The following is a 16,775-nucleotide window of genomic DNA, read 5'->3' on the forward strand; positions in this document are numbered from 1 at the left end:
AGTTAGATGTGTTCCAAAGGTACACCATGAAAGGACAGGAGGCAACAGTCAGAAGTTGCAGTAAAGGAAATTTCAGTTATCTGTAAGGAAATATTCTTCATAACAGAAGGAAGAAGTTATTTAACAGTGGCTGTGGAATCTTCATCCTTTGTGATTTTCAATTCGTGTTTAACCAAGGGCCTGGACTTAACTCAACTTAGAAGCTAGCACTGCCTTATCAGAAGGTTGGACTACAGAACCTCCAGAGGCCCCTCTCAGTCCACATTTCTGTGGCATAGCCTATGATCTTCACAACCTATAGGGACTGAAATTCAAATAATCCACCTTACAGAACACTTCAATCAAGTGATCATGGCAGTGAGAAATGCATTACCCCCTCCTTTCCTCTCCCCACAACAGCAAATGGAAAGACAAGATTGGTATTTGCTTCCTTACTGCTGCCTCAGCCCTCTCACAGCTTGTGGTGTATACTCAACCCATACAAATAAATCTAGTCATGATTTAAGGAAATGTAATTTCACAGCCTCTTTAGATAAAGCGCATGAGTGCTATTTAAAATAATTGCCTTATTTCCATATGCACACCCATAAATTCAGTGTGCATTAAAGCCGTAAATATTTAGGCAGATTGATTCACATCTCTTACAACATTTCATTGCATTTCATTGTCAATACACTGTGGAGTAGATCTTTATTATTTGTTTTTAAAACATGGGCTAACTTGCTAAGTTTAATTGCAAATGCTGAATTTCAAGATCTCCTGGCTTTCAAAATTTTAACACTATACATTTAAATCATGGGTATTGGACAGAAACATGACAGATCACTTGGAAAAGATAGTCAGACACACAAACATAAAGACAAAGCAGAGACTGAAAACTGTCTTTTACATTATTTGTTTTAGCAGACTGTCACAAATTTAGTAAGCTTAAAATCTGAAATTTCCTAAGTGTCAAATGTTAGTGTTGCCTTCTGCATCAATCTATTCTGCTATTTCTCTTGTTGCTATTCCTTTTTCTAAGAAAGGAGTCTTCTGACCCTCAGCAGTCAGTATTCATATCACTCACTTCTAAAGCAAGGAAAGAAAGCTAATTAGACAATGAAAAACAAGCAGAATGATAAGCAGTGTTATTTTTTATCGGCAGTTTTTATATTCCAGTTAACTTGTGTAGCTAGCTGACTTGTGTATAATTAGAAATCAAGAGGGGACTATGGACACAAAAAATTATAAAAAGAAGAAATAAGGCAAAGGAAAAATTCCAGTAGTACTCAACTGGAAAAAACTAAAAAGGAGTTATTAGTTGGAGGAATACCCAGTTTGACTCTGGTTATGTGAGAAAGTTTTTTTTTCTCCATAGAAAGTCTAGCATCAAAGGAGACATTAAAATACTGTGTTGAGTAAGTTTTCAGTAATGGCTAAAACTGAAGGTCTTACAGAGAAAAATACAGGCTATATGCCCCTGTAAGGTACCAATTTTTCATTTTCCAGAGATGGAATTTATTGGAGTGTGCAGAACCCGCTAACACTCATAAGGAAAGGTTGAGGATTAGTTACAGATTACTTGGACATCTGGGGCTTTTAGCACACTTTGCACACTTCAGGGTCCACGAGTAAAACACCTTTGCCGTGGAAGACCTGCATGATTAATGACTGCTGGTGAAACAGAAAGTCTCAGAGAAACATTTAAAATGTACGGAGTACAAGTGGTCAGCTCTTTTAACAGGCTTTGGAAAACCTGTTATCTTAAGGTCCAGTATAAGGAGGGCTTCACATTTACAGCATTTTACAAATTTCAGAAAACTGTTTTCCTGGTGTTTATATGATAGGACCTGAAAGCTGTTTAAAATGTAGCTCACTTTATAACTATTAGATACCTCAACTATGTGATGAAAAAATAAACACAGTAGTCATAGTTGCTGGAAGCTGCAAATACGTGGGAACAAGTATTGATACTGCTGCTACTGAGGATCTCACCAGCCTCTGTTGCAGCATTCAAGGCAGTAAAGCCAAACCTCTGATTACAGAGACTGGGCTACAGGAACCATTTCCTTTTGGATGGAAAAAAATATAGTTGCTTATAACTGAAGCACTTAATCATGGGTTTAACTTACAATCAACTAGGTGTACCTAATCTAAAACACTCCTATGAACTTTATTATCCTCTCCAAAAGTCTATGGCTTAATTACTATTTCTATTTGGTTCAGGAGTTCATTGAAAATAATTCTCAGAAATCAAGTGTGCAAGCACTGGGGCTTCTTGACAACATCTCTAGTCACAAGTTCCCCAGTAAATTAGCAAATGTCGGAAGAAAGAGGAAAAATATTCTGGTGAGTTTAATTCTTATGACATGAGTGATGGACTTATTTTTCTGGGGTTTTTTTTGGTTTTTGGGGGGTTTTTTTTGTTTTTTTTTTAAATTTTGCAACTTATGTCCCCATCTATTACAAATGTAGCATAACCGATTAATTAAAAACTCTAAACTAAGTTGTGTGGTTATCCCTATCAAAGGGTCTAGCTAGTTAATGAATATGTTCTTTGTTTCACAGTTGAAAGTGATGACAGAAGATAGCTTTTTCTTCCTATATATGTATTGGCACTGTCTTTTCGAAAAGTATCAAGAGATTATCATGTAATAGAACAGATCAGGACCAATTTTTCTACTCTCTACTTGGATTTCAAAGAGTACGTATGCGTGTCACACACTTTTTTTTTTTAATTGTATCATATTACCAGCTTTTGCACAATTACTTTTGGTACAGCTATCTCTCTGGAAACACATTTTTTTGATTCAGGTGTGTGCCTGACACACAAGCACTATGACTGGGCTTTTGATAGCTGCCATTAAGTGTTTTTATGGAGTTCACACTTCCATTGTAGTTGTAATAAGAAGCAAACACAGAAAGATAAATATTTGGATTACAGTCCATAATGGCCATGGTAACTTCATATATGAATCGTAATAAGCGTGTAAGTTTGATGAAGACTTTGTATATAGCATCTATCAATCTTTCACCTGCCTAGAACGCCAGTCCAAACTTCTCTAAAATTATCTCACATTTTGTCTAGTTTTTCTTATGGTTTCTCTTGTTAGAAATGAGCTGATCTGGAAAGTGCAGCTATACCTTCCAGTTAACACCTATAAATCATATTTAACAATTAGGAAGCAAATCCCAAGATTTTTCTCAAGTATAAATTCTGTAGCAGCATGTTTCAGATTTAATTTCCAGATGCCTCATAAATTTGGCAGATAATCAGGGAAAAATTATCAAAACCTGTTTGTTCTATTAAAGCATTTGAAATGTTCCTCAAATTCTTCAGCCTTTCCATTATCTATCTTAAAAGAGATGTGTTATGCTACTAAATACTACCTTTATGGAACACAAGATATAATAAATACTTACAGTGAATTCAGTATGACAATGAAACAAGTGAATACAACTTGGAACTGTGCGTGCATAGAAAAGTCTTTATATGAATATATTTTAAAATCATGTCATACATTCAAAAATATGCTACAAATATCCCTGAATATTAGTGATCTATGGTCAAGTAGTATTATGGAAACAAATTAGTCGTACACAGCTTAAGTGCTAACACATATCTGTATCTGTTGATAATGGTGTACAACTTCTTTTTTTAATTAAGTAAATAGAGTTTTTCATTTTCCTTATTTGTTCATTGAACTGGTATTTCAGGCCACAGAATGTTCAATGTCAAATCTTATTGAACTGCCTCCTTCAAAGGAAGGTATTGTCTTAAACCATAAGATTTAATAAAAGCTTTGTTAGGATTAAGTGTTCTCTTCTGTTGAAGGTTTTAGTAGAGAATTATGCAGCAACATAGAATGAATTTAAGTTCTCAAAACATGTTCTTGTTCGCTAATTTCATTCCGACTTATTAAACAACAGAGATAAATACTGTAAATCACAGAATCATAGAATGATATGGGATGGAAGGGAACTTAAAGATCATCTAGTTCCAGACCCCTGCCGCAGGCAGGAGCAACTACCACATGTTCCAAACTTATATATTACATTGAAATGAATGAGACATAAACCTGATTGTGTCATCCACTAGAAATATTTTGATGCAGAAATAATGAATTTTGATAAACTGCACAGAAAGGTGTAAGCAGTTCATAGAACCATAGAATCACTAGGTTGGAAAAGACCCATCAGATCATCAAGTCCAACCTTTCCTATCAAATACTAAACCATACCCCTCAGCACCTCATCCACCCGGCCTTTAAACACCTCCAGGGAAGGTGAATCAACCACCTCCCTAGGCAGCCTGTTCCAGTGCCCAGTGAACCTTTCCGTGAAAATATTTTTTCTGATATCCAGTCTGAACCTCCCCTGGTGGAGCTTGAGGCCATTCCCTCTTGCCCTGTCCCCTCTTGCCCTGTCCCCCCTTGCCAGCTCCCTCCTCTCCACAACCTCCTTTCAGGGAGTTGTAGAGAGCAATGAGGTCTCCCCTCAGTTTCCTCTTCTCCAGGCTAAACAACCCCAGCTCTCTCAGCCACTCCTCGTAAGTCTTATTCTCTAGCCCCTTCACCAGCTTTGTTGCTCTTCTCTGGACTCGCTCCAGAGCCTCAACATCCTTCTTGTGGTGAGGGGCCCAGAACTGAACACAGGATTCAAGGAGCGGTCTCACTAGTGCCGAGTACAGAAGGAGAATAACCTCCCTGGACCTGCTGGTCACACCGTTTCTGATACAAGCCAAGATGCCATTGGCCTTCTTGGCCACCTGGGCACACTCCTGGCTCATGTTCAGTCAGCTGTCAATCAACACTCCCAGGTCCTTCTCCTCCAGGCAGCTTTCTAGTCAGACTTCTCCTAGTCTGTAGCACTGCATAGGGTTGTTGTGCCCCAAGTGCGTGACCTGGCATTTGGTCTTGTTAAACCTCATGCCATTGGTCTCAGTCCAGCGGTCCAGCCTGTTCAGTTAAGCATTTTAAACACACTACGGACAGCCCCACCTGAAGGACAGAAAACTTGTCATTTGGACTAATTAGTGAAATCAACAAATACTTTATTCAAGTATTTATTTGAAGATCATCGACTACTACTATCAAAGCAGCAGTAGTTCCACTGTTGTTCTGCAGTGGATTTAATCAAAACATTATAAGAAGTGCAATTAATGGATAAAAGTTTAACTATGAGTTTTTTCTCTGTTTGGACAAGACAAATGGACAGAAATTTGATCAATTATTTCAACCAAGCTTTAATTATGTTTGCAGCATAGTAAAACTGAGATAGATTTCACACTAAGAGACAGGAAGTCTCACTTAGAATGGAACTTTTAAAAAATTTTCAGCATCTTTCCAAATAAATCATAGAATCATAGAATTTTAGAATCATAGAACAGTTTGGGTTGGAAGGGACCAGATCCCCCTGCCATGGCCAGGGATACGTTCCTCTAGATCAGGCTGCCCAAGGCTCCATCCAACCTGGCCTTGAACACCTCCAGGGATAGGGCACACACAACTTCCCTGGGCAACCTGTGCCAGTGCCTCACCACTCTCACGGTGAAGAAATACTTCCTTATATCAAGCCTAAATCTGCCCCTCTCCAGTTTATACCCATTCTGCCTCGTCATATCACCACAAGCCTTTATGAATAGTCCCGCCCCAGTATTTCTGTAGGTCCTTTTCAGGTACTGGAAGGTCACTATAAGATCTACTCGATGCCTTCTCTTCTCCAGGCTGAAAAAGCCCAACTCTCTCAGCCTGACCTCATATGGAAGGTGCTCCAGCCCTCTTATCACCTTTGTAGCCCTGCGCTGGAACCGTTCCAAAAGTTCCATATCCTTCTTATGCTGAGGATTCCAGAACTGGTCACAGTACTCCAGATGAGGTCTCATAAGAGAGGAACAGAGGGGCAGAATCACCTCCCTTGACCTGCGGGCCACATTTCTTTTGATGCAGCCCAGGATATGGTTGGCCTTCTGGGCTTCGAGTGCACGTTGCTGGCTCATGCCGAGCTTCTCATCAAACACCACCCCCAAGTCCTTCTCTGCAGGGCAGCTTTCAATCATATCATCCTCCATCATGATTTGAAATTGGGGATTGCCCCAACTCAGGTATGGGACCTCGCACTTGACCTTGTTGAATCTCATGAGGTTCTCACAGGCCCACTTCCCCAGCCTGTCCAGGTCCTTCTGGATGACATCCTGTCTGGTGTGGCAACTACACTACTGAAGATGAGCTACTCATCTTCAAACTTGCTGAGGGTGCACTCAATCTTGCTGTCAGTGTCCACTGCTGCAGTTACCCCATCATAGAAAGCCACTAAGTTGGTCACACAGGATTTGCCCCTGGTGAAGCCATGCTGGCTGCCATTAATCACCTCCACGTACTCCATGTGCTTCAGCATAGCTTCTAGGAGGATCTGTTCCATGACCTTCCCAGGCACAGAGGTAAGGCTGACAGGTCAGTAGTTCCCAGGGTCGTCTTTTCTGCCCTTTTTAAAAATGGGCACAACATTACCCTTCTTCCAGTCACCAGGGATTTCTCCTGATTGCCGTGACTTTTTAAATATCATGGAGAGTGGCTTGGCAACCACATCAGCCAATTCCCTTAGAACCCTGGGATGCATTTCACCAGGTCCCATAGAGTTATATATGTTCAAGTTCCTCAAGTGGTCACAAACCTGATCCTCATCTACAATGTGAGGGTGTTTATCCCCCTGGTCACCATATTTTTGTCCCATGACCCAGGAGGGGTGAGGAGAACAGATATCAGTGAAGATTGAAGCAAAATTTGTTGAGTACATCAGCCTTCTCCTTATCTGTTGATATAAGGTCACCATTCCCAGCCATCAGTGGGAGTACGTTCGCTTTGACCTTCCTCTTTTGATCGACATACCTGTAGAAGCCCTTCTTGTTAGTCTTTACTTCCCTTGCCAAGTTCAGCTTCAGCTGCGCCTTGGCCTTCCTGACTTCCTCCCTGCACAACAGGGCAGTGTCCCTATACATGTCCCACGTTACCTGTCCCTGCTTGCACTGCCTGTGCAGTTCCCTCTTCTTCTATAGTTTAACCATCAGGTCTCGACTCAGCTACACCAATCTCTTCCCTTTCCTGCCTGACTTGCTACATATGGGAACTGAGCGCTATTGCACTTTATGGAAAGCATCCTTAAATATTTTCCAGCTCCGTTCCACTCCTTTGTCTCCAAGGACCATGTCCCAGGGGGTCCTACTGAGTAACTCCTTGAAGAGCTGGAAGTCTGCTTTCCTGAAATTTAGGGTCCTGACTATACTCCTCGCCTGTCTCATATCCTTCTGGACCTTGAACTCCACCAGTGCACGATCACTGCAGCCCAGGCTGCCTCCGATCCTCATGTCACTGGTGAGTTCACTTGCAGTGGTGACTATAAGGTCCAGTATTGCTTCCCCTTGGGTGGGGATCTCTAACAGCCAAACTAAGAAATTATCTTCAATGCACTCCAGGAGTCTCCTGGATTGCCTGCAGCTTGCTGGGCTACTATTTCAGCATATGTCAGGGTGGTTGAAGTCCCCAAGTACAATGAGAGCTTGTAAGCATGAAGGCTCCTGTGGCTGGAGGAAGAAGACCTCATCAGCCTCCTTGACTGGGTGGCCTGTAGTATACACCAACCACATGGTTCCTGTTGGTTTTTCTGTCCTTAATTTTGACCCACAAGCTCTCAACCTGTTTGTGGTTCCACACCTCCTACTCAGTCTGCGCCTTCTGAACAGCCTGTAGCCATCAACAGCCACACTCCAGTCATGGGATTCACCCCACCAAGTTTCAGTGATGGCAACTAGATCTTAGCTTCCTAGTAGCACGGTAGCTTCAAGCTCCTCCTGCTTGTTACCCAGGCAAAAAGGAAAGCTTCCTGCTTATATCTACTTGTCTTCTCAAATTAGACTTCAAATCTTTTCCCGTAGTATTACTAGACACACAAGGAATCCAGTGGCTGTGCAGACCAAGAATCTGCTTGGAGCAAGAGAGAAAGAGATACAGAGAAGTTTTCAAGAAATATAGTACTGATAAATTAAGATATAAAACTTGTCCATTGGAGATAGTGCATCTTGAATCTTGACAGGGATTCTCACGTCCTCTCATCCTTGCTTGTATAAGGACATATCTAGTGCAAAGCTGGGCTTTCACCTTAAGAGAACAGAATTTCAGCATGCTATTTAGTATTTTAGTGATCCGTGTGTCAGAGAAAAACATAATATACAAAATACAGATGAAAAGGATGAAGAAATTTAATTTTTGAGACAAGTTATATGAAACTAAACTAGCAGCTGTACTGAAGAAAATATTATTGCAGGGAAGTTACATGCTTAATTATTTTTGAAAGTAAATGTAATTTCTAATTACTCTTAATTTACAATAGACTGTTCTAGGCTTTTAGTTACTGGTTTTCAGAACCAGAAATTACTGTAAGGACGTTATATCCATTGTATTTCCTCAGGCAGTGTTTCTGTAGTATTTACTTTAATTAAGGCTGTATTAACATGATTTTTGTGTGTATGAAGATTCCTGTGTTTGCAACACCACTGCAAAGGAAACCTTTAACTGTTTTATCACCCCTATCCTAAACACTCAGATACGTTACTGCCCTCTCAATTTTTTTACTCCAAAAGACAGGAAACTGCATTTTACTGATTCCATACAGAAGAATTTAGGTTATTCATTTGAAAAGAGTCCTAACAGGAAAATCTGACAACGTGTCAGACAAAAAAAAAAGCAATATTTAGACTTCAAAATACATTTCTGGTAAAAAAAAATTAAATTCAGGTGGATTTTAAACAATATTGTCACTGCTCCTAGTCTCTGAACCTTTATCAAAATATGAGAAGCTTAAAATAAAAACAAGCATAAATATGAGATTTTTATCCAAACGCTACCTAATTTTCCAAAACTAGCTCCAGAATTATAGCAAAATTTCTCTGAATTTTTGGTAGGCTTTTGAGGGGCTAGAATAACCATTAGAAATTGTAATTGGTTCTAGCAGCACCTTCCTCTTTTCCGTCTGTTCCTCTTTTATATTGTCTATGGTTTTGTTGTTTTGTTTTTTTTTTAATAGAAGCTTCTGTTTTTTACTGTGGCAGTAAAATCATAATAATGTTTTCAAAATAAGCATTTCATTAACTAATCAGAGGAGCTGGCTAGTCAAAGTATGAACCTCTCCAATCTTTTATTTTTATCTCCTTAAGTCAGGAGCCTACACTGCTGACTGTAAGCCAGTCTTTTGATTCTGAAATTTCCTAGGTATGTCTACACTCAGATTATAAACACCTACTGCACCAGGCAGATTTATCTGCAGTTCAGCTAAAACTGAACTTTATCTTGTCTTGGTCCATTTAATTCTCTCCTTATTGTCTGCCTATTTCTTAACTTGAACCTTCAGCAATTCATGTTCTCTTCTGAAACCTGGAAATAGCATCTCAGTCCTACATATAAAACCCTTAGATCCATGTAAAAGCTGTCCGCACCTTCAAAGTTCTGAGGTCCATAGAAACTTTCTTTGTCTATTTTATTTGTAGCTCCCATCAACATCAGATGGCAGATTGTTTTCTGTCCTACCTCCTTATTTTATGCCAGAGCCTAGACAATAATGTCCCAGACCTCTTGTATCTAATACCTATGGTTTGAATCTTTCACTCCAAACTATTTTCTCTACCCCATGTTCTAAATCCTGTCTAGAAAAATCTATTTCTTCTACTGTTCTTTCAATTCCTCAATAACAAAATCAAGCTGACTATGTTCACGTTTATTGTTTGTAATCAGAAATTTTCTCACTGTATTCACCTCTTCTACAGGTATCATCACATAACTTCTCTAGAACAATAAAATTTAGTTAAGTATCTTTTCCCAGTGTCACAGTAGAAGATATAGTTCAAATTTGGTTTCATTGGTAATGATTCCAAACTCTGTGCACAGAAGATGAACTCTAGGTAATGGAGATACACAATTTTGTAGTAAAGCAAAAAGTGTTATTGAGTTTTCACATTTTTAATTGGGCGTCTTGTGAAGTGTGACATTCGTTCTCAAAGTTTTCTCTCTCAAAGGTGGTTTATTATGTAAGACACTTTTTGTTCAGATGGACTTTGATAAGGAACTCAGACAAATCTTGTTTAGACAGTGTATGACTCCCACAGGTCATATCTCACAATATTTAACTTTTATGTGTATTAAAAATAGCTTGGAAAAATGAATAGAGAGAGGTTGAAAGGCTTAGTGAGAAAAAAAACAGGTTAAAAAAATAAAGTCAGATTTATTTAGAAGTATTTTTAGCTATGCTGATAATTCTGGTTGTGTGACTCATACTTTGGGAACCTTTGAAATAGTAATTGTCAATGACAGGTATCATCTGGTTCAAGAAATCAGATACAACAAATCTATTCACAGAAAACCCCAAACAGCATACACACATCTGCAGTACTCAACAGTAGAATGATAACTATAGATCCTGCAAGAAAGGGAGGCAGTCCCCAGTCCCTGGCCTTACAGACTTTTACTTGTTCCTGGGCTACCCCCATGTTCCACAGAGACTGAAACTTATCAGTGGCCCTGCTCACAGGCAGAGTGGCCCCACTAGCACTCACCACCGGCCGGTGCACATCCCAGAACGCTCGCTCCTGGCTGTCAAGAATCTTCCTCTCTATCTTGTCTCTCTTCTTGTCCACTCTGCCAATGTAATAGGATATTTAAAAGAAACAGCGTAAATGACAGCAATTTTGAACATAAGAAGTGTCCAATCACTTTTTCCTTCTCCCTTCAAAAACCATGTGGAACAAAATCCCTTATTTTCAAAGGAACTTACTTTGCTTGTGCTTCAGCTTGCATAAAAATAAACTCCCATTTCCGAGCAAATGCTCGCTGTAGCCTGGCCAAACTCTCCTGAAAATATATCACAATTTTAGTGAGTTAAGTTGTAAGTTATTTAATTGCTATTTAATAGCATTTAGCTTATCTTTCCCTCCTCCTTTCTGCTCCCCCTCGCCCCCCAAGATGTAACAAAAGTCATGATATTTGTGGTAAATGTACCCTACTTATCTGATATAATGTCTTTCCTTGACAGCAAATGGGAGGGAACTAGACCTACCTGCCTTTGAATGCCCCAATTATTTTAGCTTTGAAACTCTGATGAGAAGGATGCAACCTTCAGTAGAACATGGGCCTTGTGAAGTATTTTTATGTACTGGGTGCTGGCTATGTAGTTCTGTAATAATACAAAGAAGTGTCCTTGATTTGAAAGTACCTAATACTGAAAGACAATAGCAATACTTTCCATACTGCATGATCCATGTGACAATTCCCATCAGTCACCTATACAAATGGTTTGCCTTGAAATATGTTGGCTGCCTATGAATTTATTTAAAATACAATAATAAGAGGCTATCAATAGTTTTGTAGTACCGGAATCTTCCAAGATCTCCACAGCTATCTTCATTTGAAAAATATGTACATTATAGTTCTTTACTAGTGTACAGGAAATGTATATACGCTACAGTTTACTAACAATAAAAGGAAGAAGAATATTTATAAAATCTTAGAATAATTATTTCTTCCAGTGATGCTGGAATAGCTTCACTGTCTCTAACAGAGCTTTTCCAATCTCCCCCCAGCTTAAATGGCAGCAGTATGCAGTCTGTTGTCATTGAGAAGGCTGAGGTTCTTACCTTTCTCCAAAAAGACCCCAGTTACATTGGTGCGTTTCTTTCACTGTGACTAAGTGAAAAATCTTCTGTAGACTTCCTAAGAAGGTGTTGCTTTTACTTTATTTCTATGCATTGCAAATGTATCTCTATGACATACTTACTGAAAATAAAGACTGCAGAGAGTGAAGGGGAGAATTGCCAGAGATTTTGTCAATACTAGTAAAGGTTCTCATGGATTGTACACTGGAGACAAATTTTCTAAGGCATGTAAGTATAAAATTATGCATACCCCACAGTGCAACACACTGAAAAGCACGTTTGTGCCAGAAGAAGCAATAAAGTGTGTCAGCATGGTTCTGTGGCTGGCATATTTGGCATGTTGAGAGGCCTGGCTGACTAGTCTGCTGTCATGTCACAGCAGCACAGCTGGACAGCTTTTAGCACAGAGCCAGGGCTCTTAATGAATTTTATGTTGACATTTTCACGAAAAATTCAAGAACTTTTGGAGGAATAGGGATGGGATTCAAGACCACTCTCTCCTTAGCGAGTGCCATCCTCATCAGCTAATCAAGCTCTTCCTGGTCTCAATTATCTTACTTTGCCTGGGGCACAGCACAGCCTTCATGGAGTGGGAAGGGCTTCTAATCTGACCCTCATTGTCTCTTGTCTAACTGACAGGACAAGAGCTCGAGTGCCAGCATCACTTTTAAGAACGAAATTTATGTTTCTACATCTATCAAGTGCTTTTGAAAACATTGCCAGAGATCATTCCTTCAAATTGTAGAGTACAGTTGCTTTCAAACACTCATGGTGTATGTGGAATTTGGGAATCACTACTTCTAATCCTGGTATGCTGGTCTGAGCAGAGTAAGATTAGTGATGGACCAAAATGTTGACTTTCGCCTCACTAGCTTTCAGAATGTACTTTCAAACAGCATTTATGATTATTAAGCATTGTCAGACCCACATGCTGGCAGAAGTGGAAACCAAATTTTTACATATAATGCCTATATTTCTCATGCTCAACATTATTTTACATGCTCACCAGGCCCACCACAGAAAATGATTTTTCCACAGGTACTTACTGCTTCATAGTCTGCTAGCTCAAGCCTTGCTTTGTTTTGCATTGTCCGCTTGCAGAGGTAAACAGCTAGAAGAGAATGAAATAACATAAAATTTGCTACTATCTCACAAACACAGCAGGCCAGAAATCTAGGGACTTCATCTCTATTTTACTGCTAGCTTTTTTTTTTTTTTGATTTCTCCCTCTATTCTAAAAAGCTTCAGACTGGCAAAACAACCACTAGGTCACCAGGCGCAGGAGAGAGGAATTAGCTTACCACACTATTAATTTACTGCTGTATCTAAGAAAACCCTTGTCTTCACTATGTGACTATATTGCAGTATCCTCCCTGCAGGATTCTTTTAAAGATCCTTTTTGCTCCAACTCCACAGCAAATAGTCCATGTAAGAACACTTGTTTTTCATTATATTCTCTGAATATCCATATCTCTCTCCCCTCAGGAGCCTAAATGTTACAATGCCTGTGGCTTGGATTCTTTATATCAGATATGTTTTAGTGGACCAGCATGAATAAGGCAGAATACGCCCAAGAAAGACTTAGTTATCTAGGAAATATGACATATCGACTAGTCTAGAAGAAAACAGTCCTGAAGAACACTGCCACTCTTTGACTTGCTACCATTGCTGCATTCTAAGCATTACATCTTTATTACAGAAGTGAACGTTTGATGTAGTCACATGAGAAGCTGGTAGCAGCTCAGAATTTTTTCAACTGTTCACACTCCCTTTATCAGATTCTTTGATTTGCCTGCAACAAAATTCACTAGCATGTTGGAAAGCAAGAAGAATGTGAAAATTCCTCTAATTTTCAGTCAGAACATTTAAAGATACAGAAATGAAGTTTTGTTTTTCTGACTTTTAGAGTAGTGCAATCTGAAATATGGATGCTTTCATCTTTCACAGGTACCACTACTTTTCTGCACGAAAACACGTGTAGTAACTGCATATCTCCAGTAGCCTGACCTTATCTGAGGAGGATGTCAGTCAGTTGTCTGTTTCCTTGCCAAAGCAGAGTTATGAGCCCTCAGCATTTCAGAGAATGACAGTGTCTGCTTTCCTAAACTCATAGTTTGTATGATTTGACACCATTTTTACAGCTTCATACAGAAGTGCAATCTGCAGAAAGGTTCTCCAACTAAAAGCTACTCTATTTCTCTGTTTACCTGCACCTCCAGGGTCCTGGTCAGGGCTCTCGGTGCACCAGCCAGCTGTTGTTGCCCTAAGCTGCCCATTCAGGGTCTCCACTGAGGTCTCTTGTGCCCAGGGTCTGTGCTTAAACCCAACTACTTGCCCCAGCCCCAGCTTGAGTCACCTTGTAGTTAATGCCTCTAGTCAGCCCTGTGTCCTAACAACACTGCCCTGACCTTTCTGACTTGGACCCTCCTGGTAACTTCAGAATTTGTTGGTTAGGACATCACCCCTGCCTGCAGGACTGCAACACTCAACTCTTGCTCCCCTTCCCTTGCAAAGCTCTCTGCTTTTGCTCTTTCCAGACAAGCACGCTGAAAACTGCTTAACACATGGATGAATGATAGGCAAGGAATAGGGTCTGATTAATAACCTCAATTTGCTAAATATGGACTGCCACATACACTCCCATTTTTAAAGCTAGTGTATTCTGATGGATTTTGCAATCAACATAAATGCCCGCACTAAAGTAAATTATATATTAGGTTCTATGGCTTGTGCTTCAGAAGTTACTGGTAATATTCTTAAAGGCAATATTAATACGCAATATTTCATAATGAAAGATAGTCAGTGATGTTTATAAACAGGCATTTCAATCACACATCAGTAGTAAAATACACTTTGGTAGCTGTGCAGTAAATACAGAATATTTGCTCTTTAAAATTCTTTTCAGGCATTCAAAATATGTGGGCAAGTGAAAAATTTAAAGTGAGATTGCAGTGTTCCACTAAGAGTTGCATGACAAGGGCATCTGGGTTTTCCCTTTTGCTTTTTTTTTTAGATGTTACACCCAAAATAAACCGTTTTCATGGTTAGATATATATTTTTCCTATACTTAACTCTTGAGGTATGCTTGAAGCTCATAAGAAACCTCTACAGACATTTTTTTCTTTAAATAAGATCATAGCGATAATTACAGGTTTTATTCTAGAATTGAGAAGCTGAATTGAAGACACATATTACTCACACTTACTGAAAAATCAGAGCTTCTATGCAAAAATTAAAGTGGGGAATTTAAGCTTGTTGCTAAACAGGGGCTAAATCTTCCCTCTCACCACAGCAGAGAAAAATTCTCAGCTAAATTCAATGGAAGTACAACTGGTCCTCTGAAGACCGCAGATAGTGCCACCTACACATCCACCACCATGTACATAAACTTAAACTCTTTACATAATTATCTCAGTGCCAGTAGTGTTGAATCTTGATTCAGACCCAGATGGTGGGCGTAACTTTCAGTGAACACTCATCTCCACTGAGGCCAGATTAAATTGATACTCTCTCTGAGTCTCTGGTTTTAGTGTCCACTGTACATGCCTAGTCAGTATTTAAAGAGCAAAAAAATCCCAGAAAGTACTGCAAGGTCTAAGGATTTCAAAGCACCTTGTGGGCAGAGAGAAGTTCTTGTTCCATATGTGAGTACCTGCATCAGATGAGGAAGTACTGGACAGTCAGCACAGAACATGACTACAGGGTGGAGAAAATGAAATCAGCTATCTTATTTAATCATCAGAAATTCTAGGGCTATTTATACCATTTCTATGTCACCTCTGTCTCATAATAATCCTTGCCCTTTGCAACACCTATTGAGTTTCACTTAGTCTATAAAAAAATGACAACGTTTAAGTGGACAATTGGTTCACCAATCAGCCTCATCTATCCACAGACAAACTACATTCTTTAGTAAATGCTAGTAACAGTAAGTTAGAAAGAAGACCATCATAGTTTATGTGCATTAAACTGACAAATGGTCAAAAATGTAAATTCTAAAACACGTCTCCCTTTCTCTACTTTTAACTCACTGATCACATTATTTCTATGACATTTAAGGAATGAAATTTGATTATAGATATAGAAGGGTAGAGGACTTTCTTACATAAATCAAGGGCAAGAAAGGAACCAAATTTCAAACTACCAGAGAAAAAGGCAAGATTCATCTTAGAAAAAGGCAGATTCATCGTCAACCCACTGAAGTCCCCAGATGATGTTGGCTTGGGAAAATCCTCCAGGGTGACAAAAAGGGATGCAGAAGAGATCTCACCCAACTTACATAAACTAAGGGATCAGAAGAAGAATATCATATTGTCAAATCTAATTTAAAATTGTATCCATTGAATTATTTCATACTTCTTGGTGTTATCAGAGTGCTTTCAGCTTGAATTCAAGAACTTAACATCCTGCTTTGGCACTGAAAAAAATCCCTTGCTATGTCTTTTTAATATTCTCAGATTTAAGGGGGACTCAAATGCATTTGCTATTAAGCTTTCATGAAAAGGAGGTGCAAGGCAACACAATACATGACTGCAGAAAAAAGCAGTTGTTGTTCCTTCACCTTTCATGGTCTGAAAGCTGTAATTTCTATTTTGATAATGAAACAGACAAACCTATATAGTTTAGTGAACAATTTTAAAGCAATTCTGAAAATTCCAAGTTGTGTTTATAAATGTCAGAATTTATTCTGATAAGAAATTTAATCTCTGTTTATAGGGGACCTGGATGCAGATTATGAATGCTTTTAAAGTCGTGTTTTTTAAATAATGCTGCAGAAAACATGTATTTGTTTCAGGTACTTTTTCATACGCATGCATACAAATGCATTGGCCAAACAATTTTTCCAAGTTCCAAGTATTATTGAAATAAGTTACACACACATGGAAAGTAAAAGAAAATTTCAGGTAAGTATGAAACTCTGAAGTGGTGAGCTGATTGAAAAGGATTTTCAGTAAATGCCTCCTGCTTACAGTGCTTGTCTGTGTAAAATTAGCAGGGATCAGAACAAAACTCAGGACATGCTTGTTGAAGTGAGACTTATTTTTCACCATTTATATGGTAAAGATAGTTCCTAATAAGTGAAGTATGTAGCTCTGCAGAG

General features: G+C 39.1%; 1 protein-coding gene across 11 annotated transcripts in view; it reads right to left on the minus strand.

Moving 5' to 3' along the window:
* The window catches only part of RGS7 (regulator of G protein signaling 7), a 234,252-nt gene that overhangs the window by 50,129 nt on the left and 167,348 nt on the right, over positions 1-16,775 (minus strand). For all 11 annotated transcript variants that reach the window (XR_011337012.1, XM_069852370.1, XM_069852368.1 and 8 more), the window contains exons 7-9: positions 12,721-12,785; positions 10,798-10,874; positions 10,580-10,661 (exon numbers count right to left, since the gene is read on the minus strand). Coding sequence is in view for 10 of the 11 variants with exons in the window: in XM_069852370.1 (XP_069708471.1) it covers positions 10,580-10,661; positions 10,798-10,874; positions 12,721-12,785 (224 nt within the window). In the remaining variant the exon portion in view is untranslated. The remainder of the gene's footprint in view (positions 1-10,579; positions 10,662-10,797; positions 10,875-12,720; positions 12,786-16,775) is intronic.

This window comes from Phaenicophaeus curvirostris, chromosome 2, assembly GCF_032191515.1.
Source record: "Phaenicophaeus curvirostris isolate KB17595 chromosome 2, BPBGC_Pcur_1.0, whole genome shotgun sequence".
Taxonomy (NCBI): domain Eukaryota; kingdom Metazoa; phylum Chordata; class Aves; order Cuculiformes; family Cuculidae; genus Phaenicophaeus; species Phaenicophaeus curvirostris.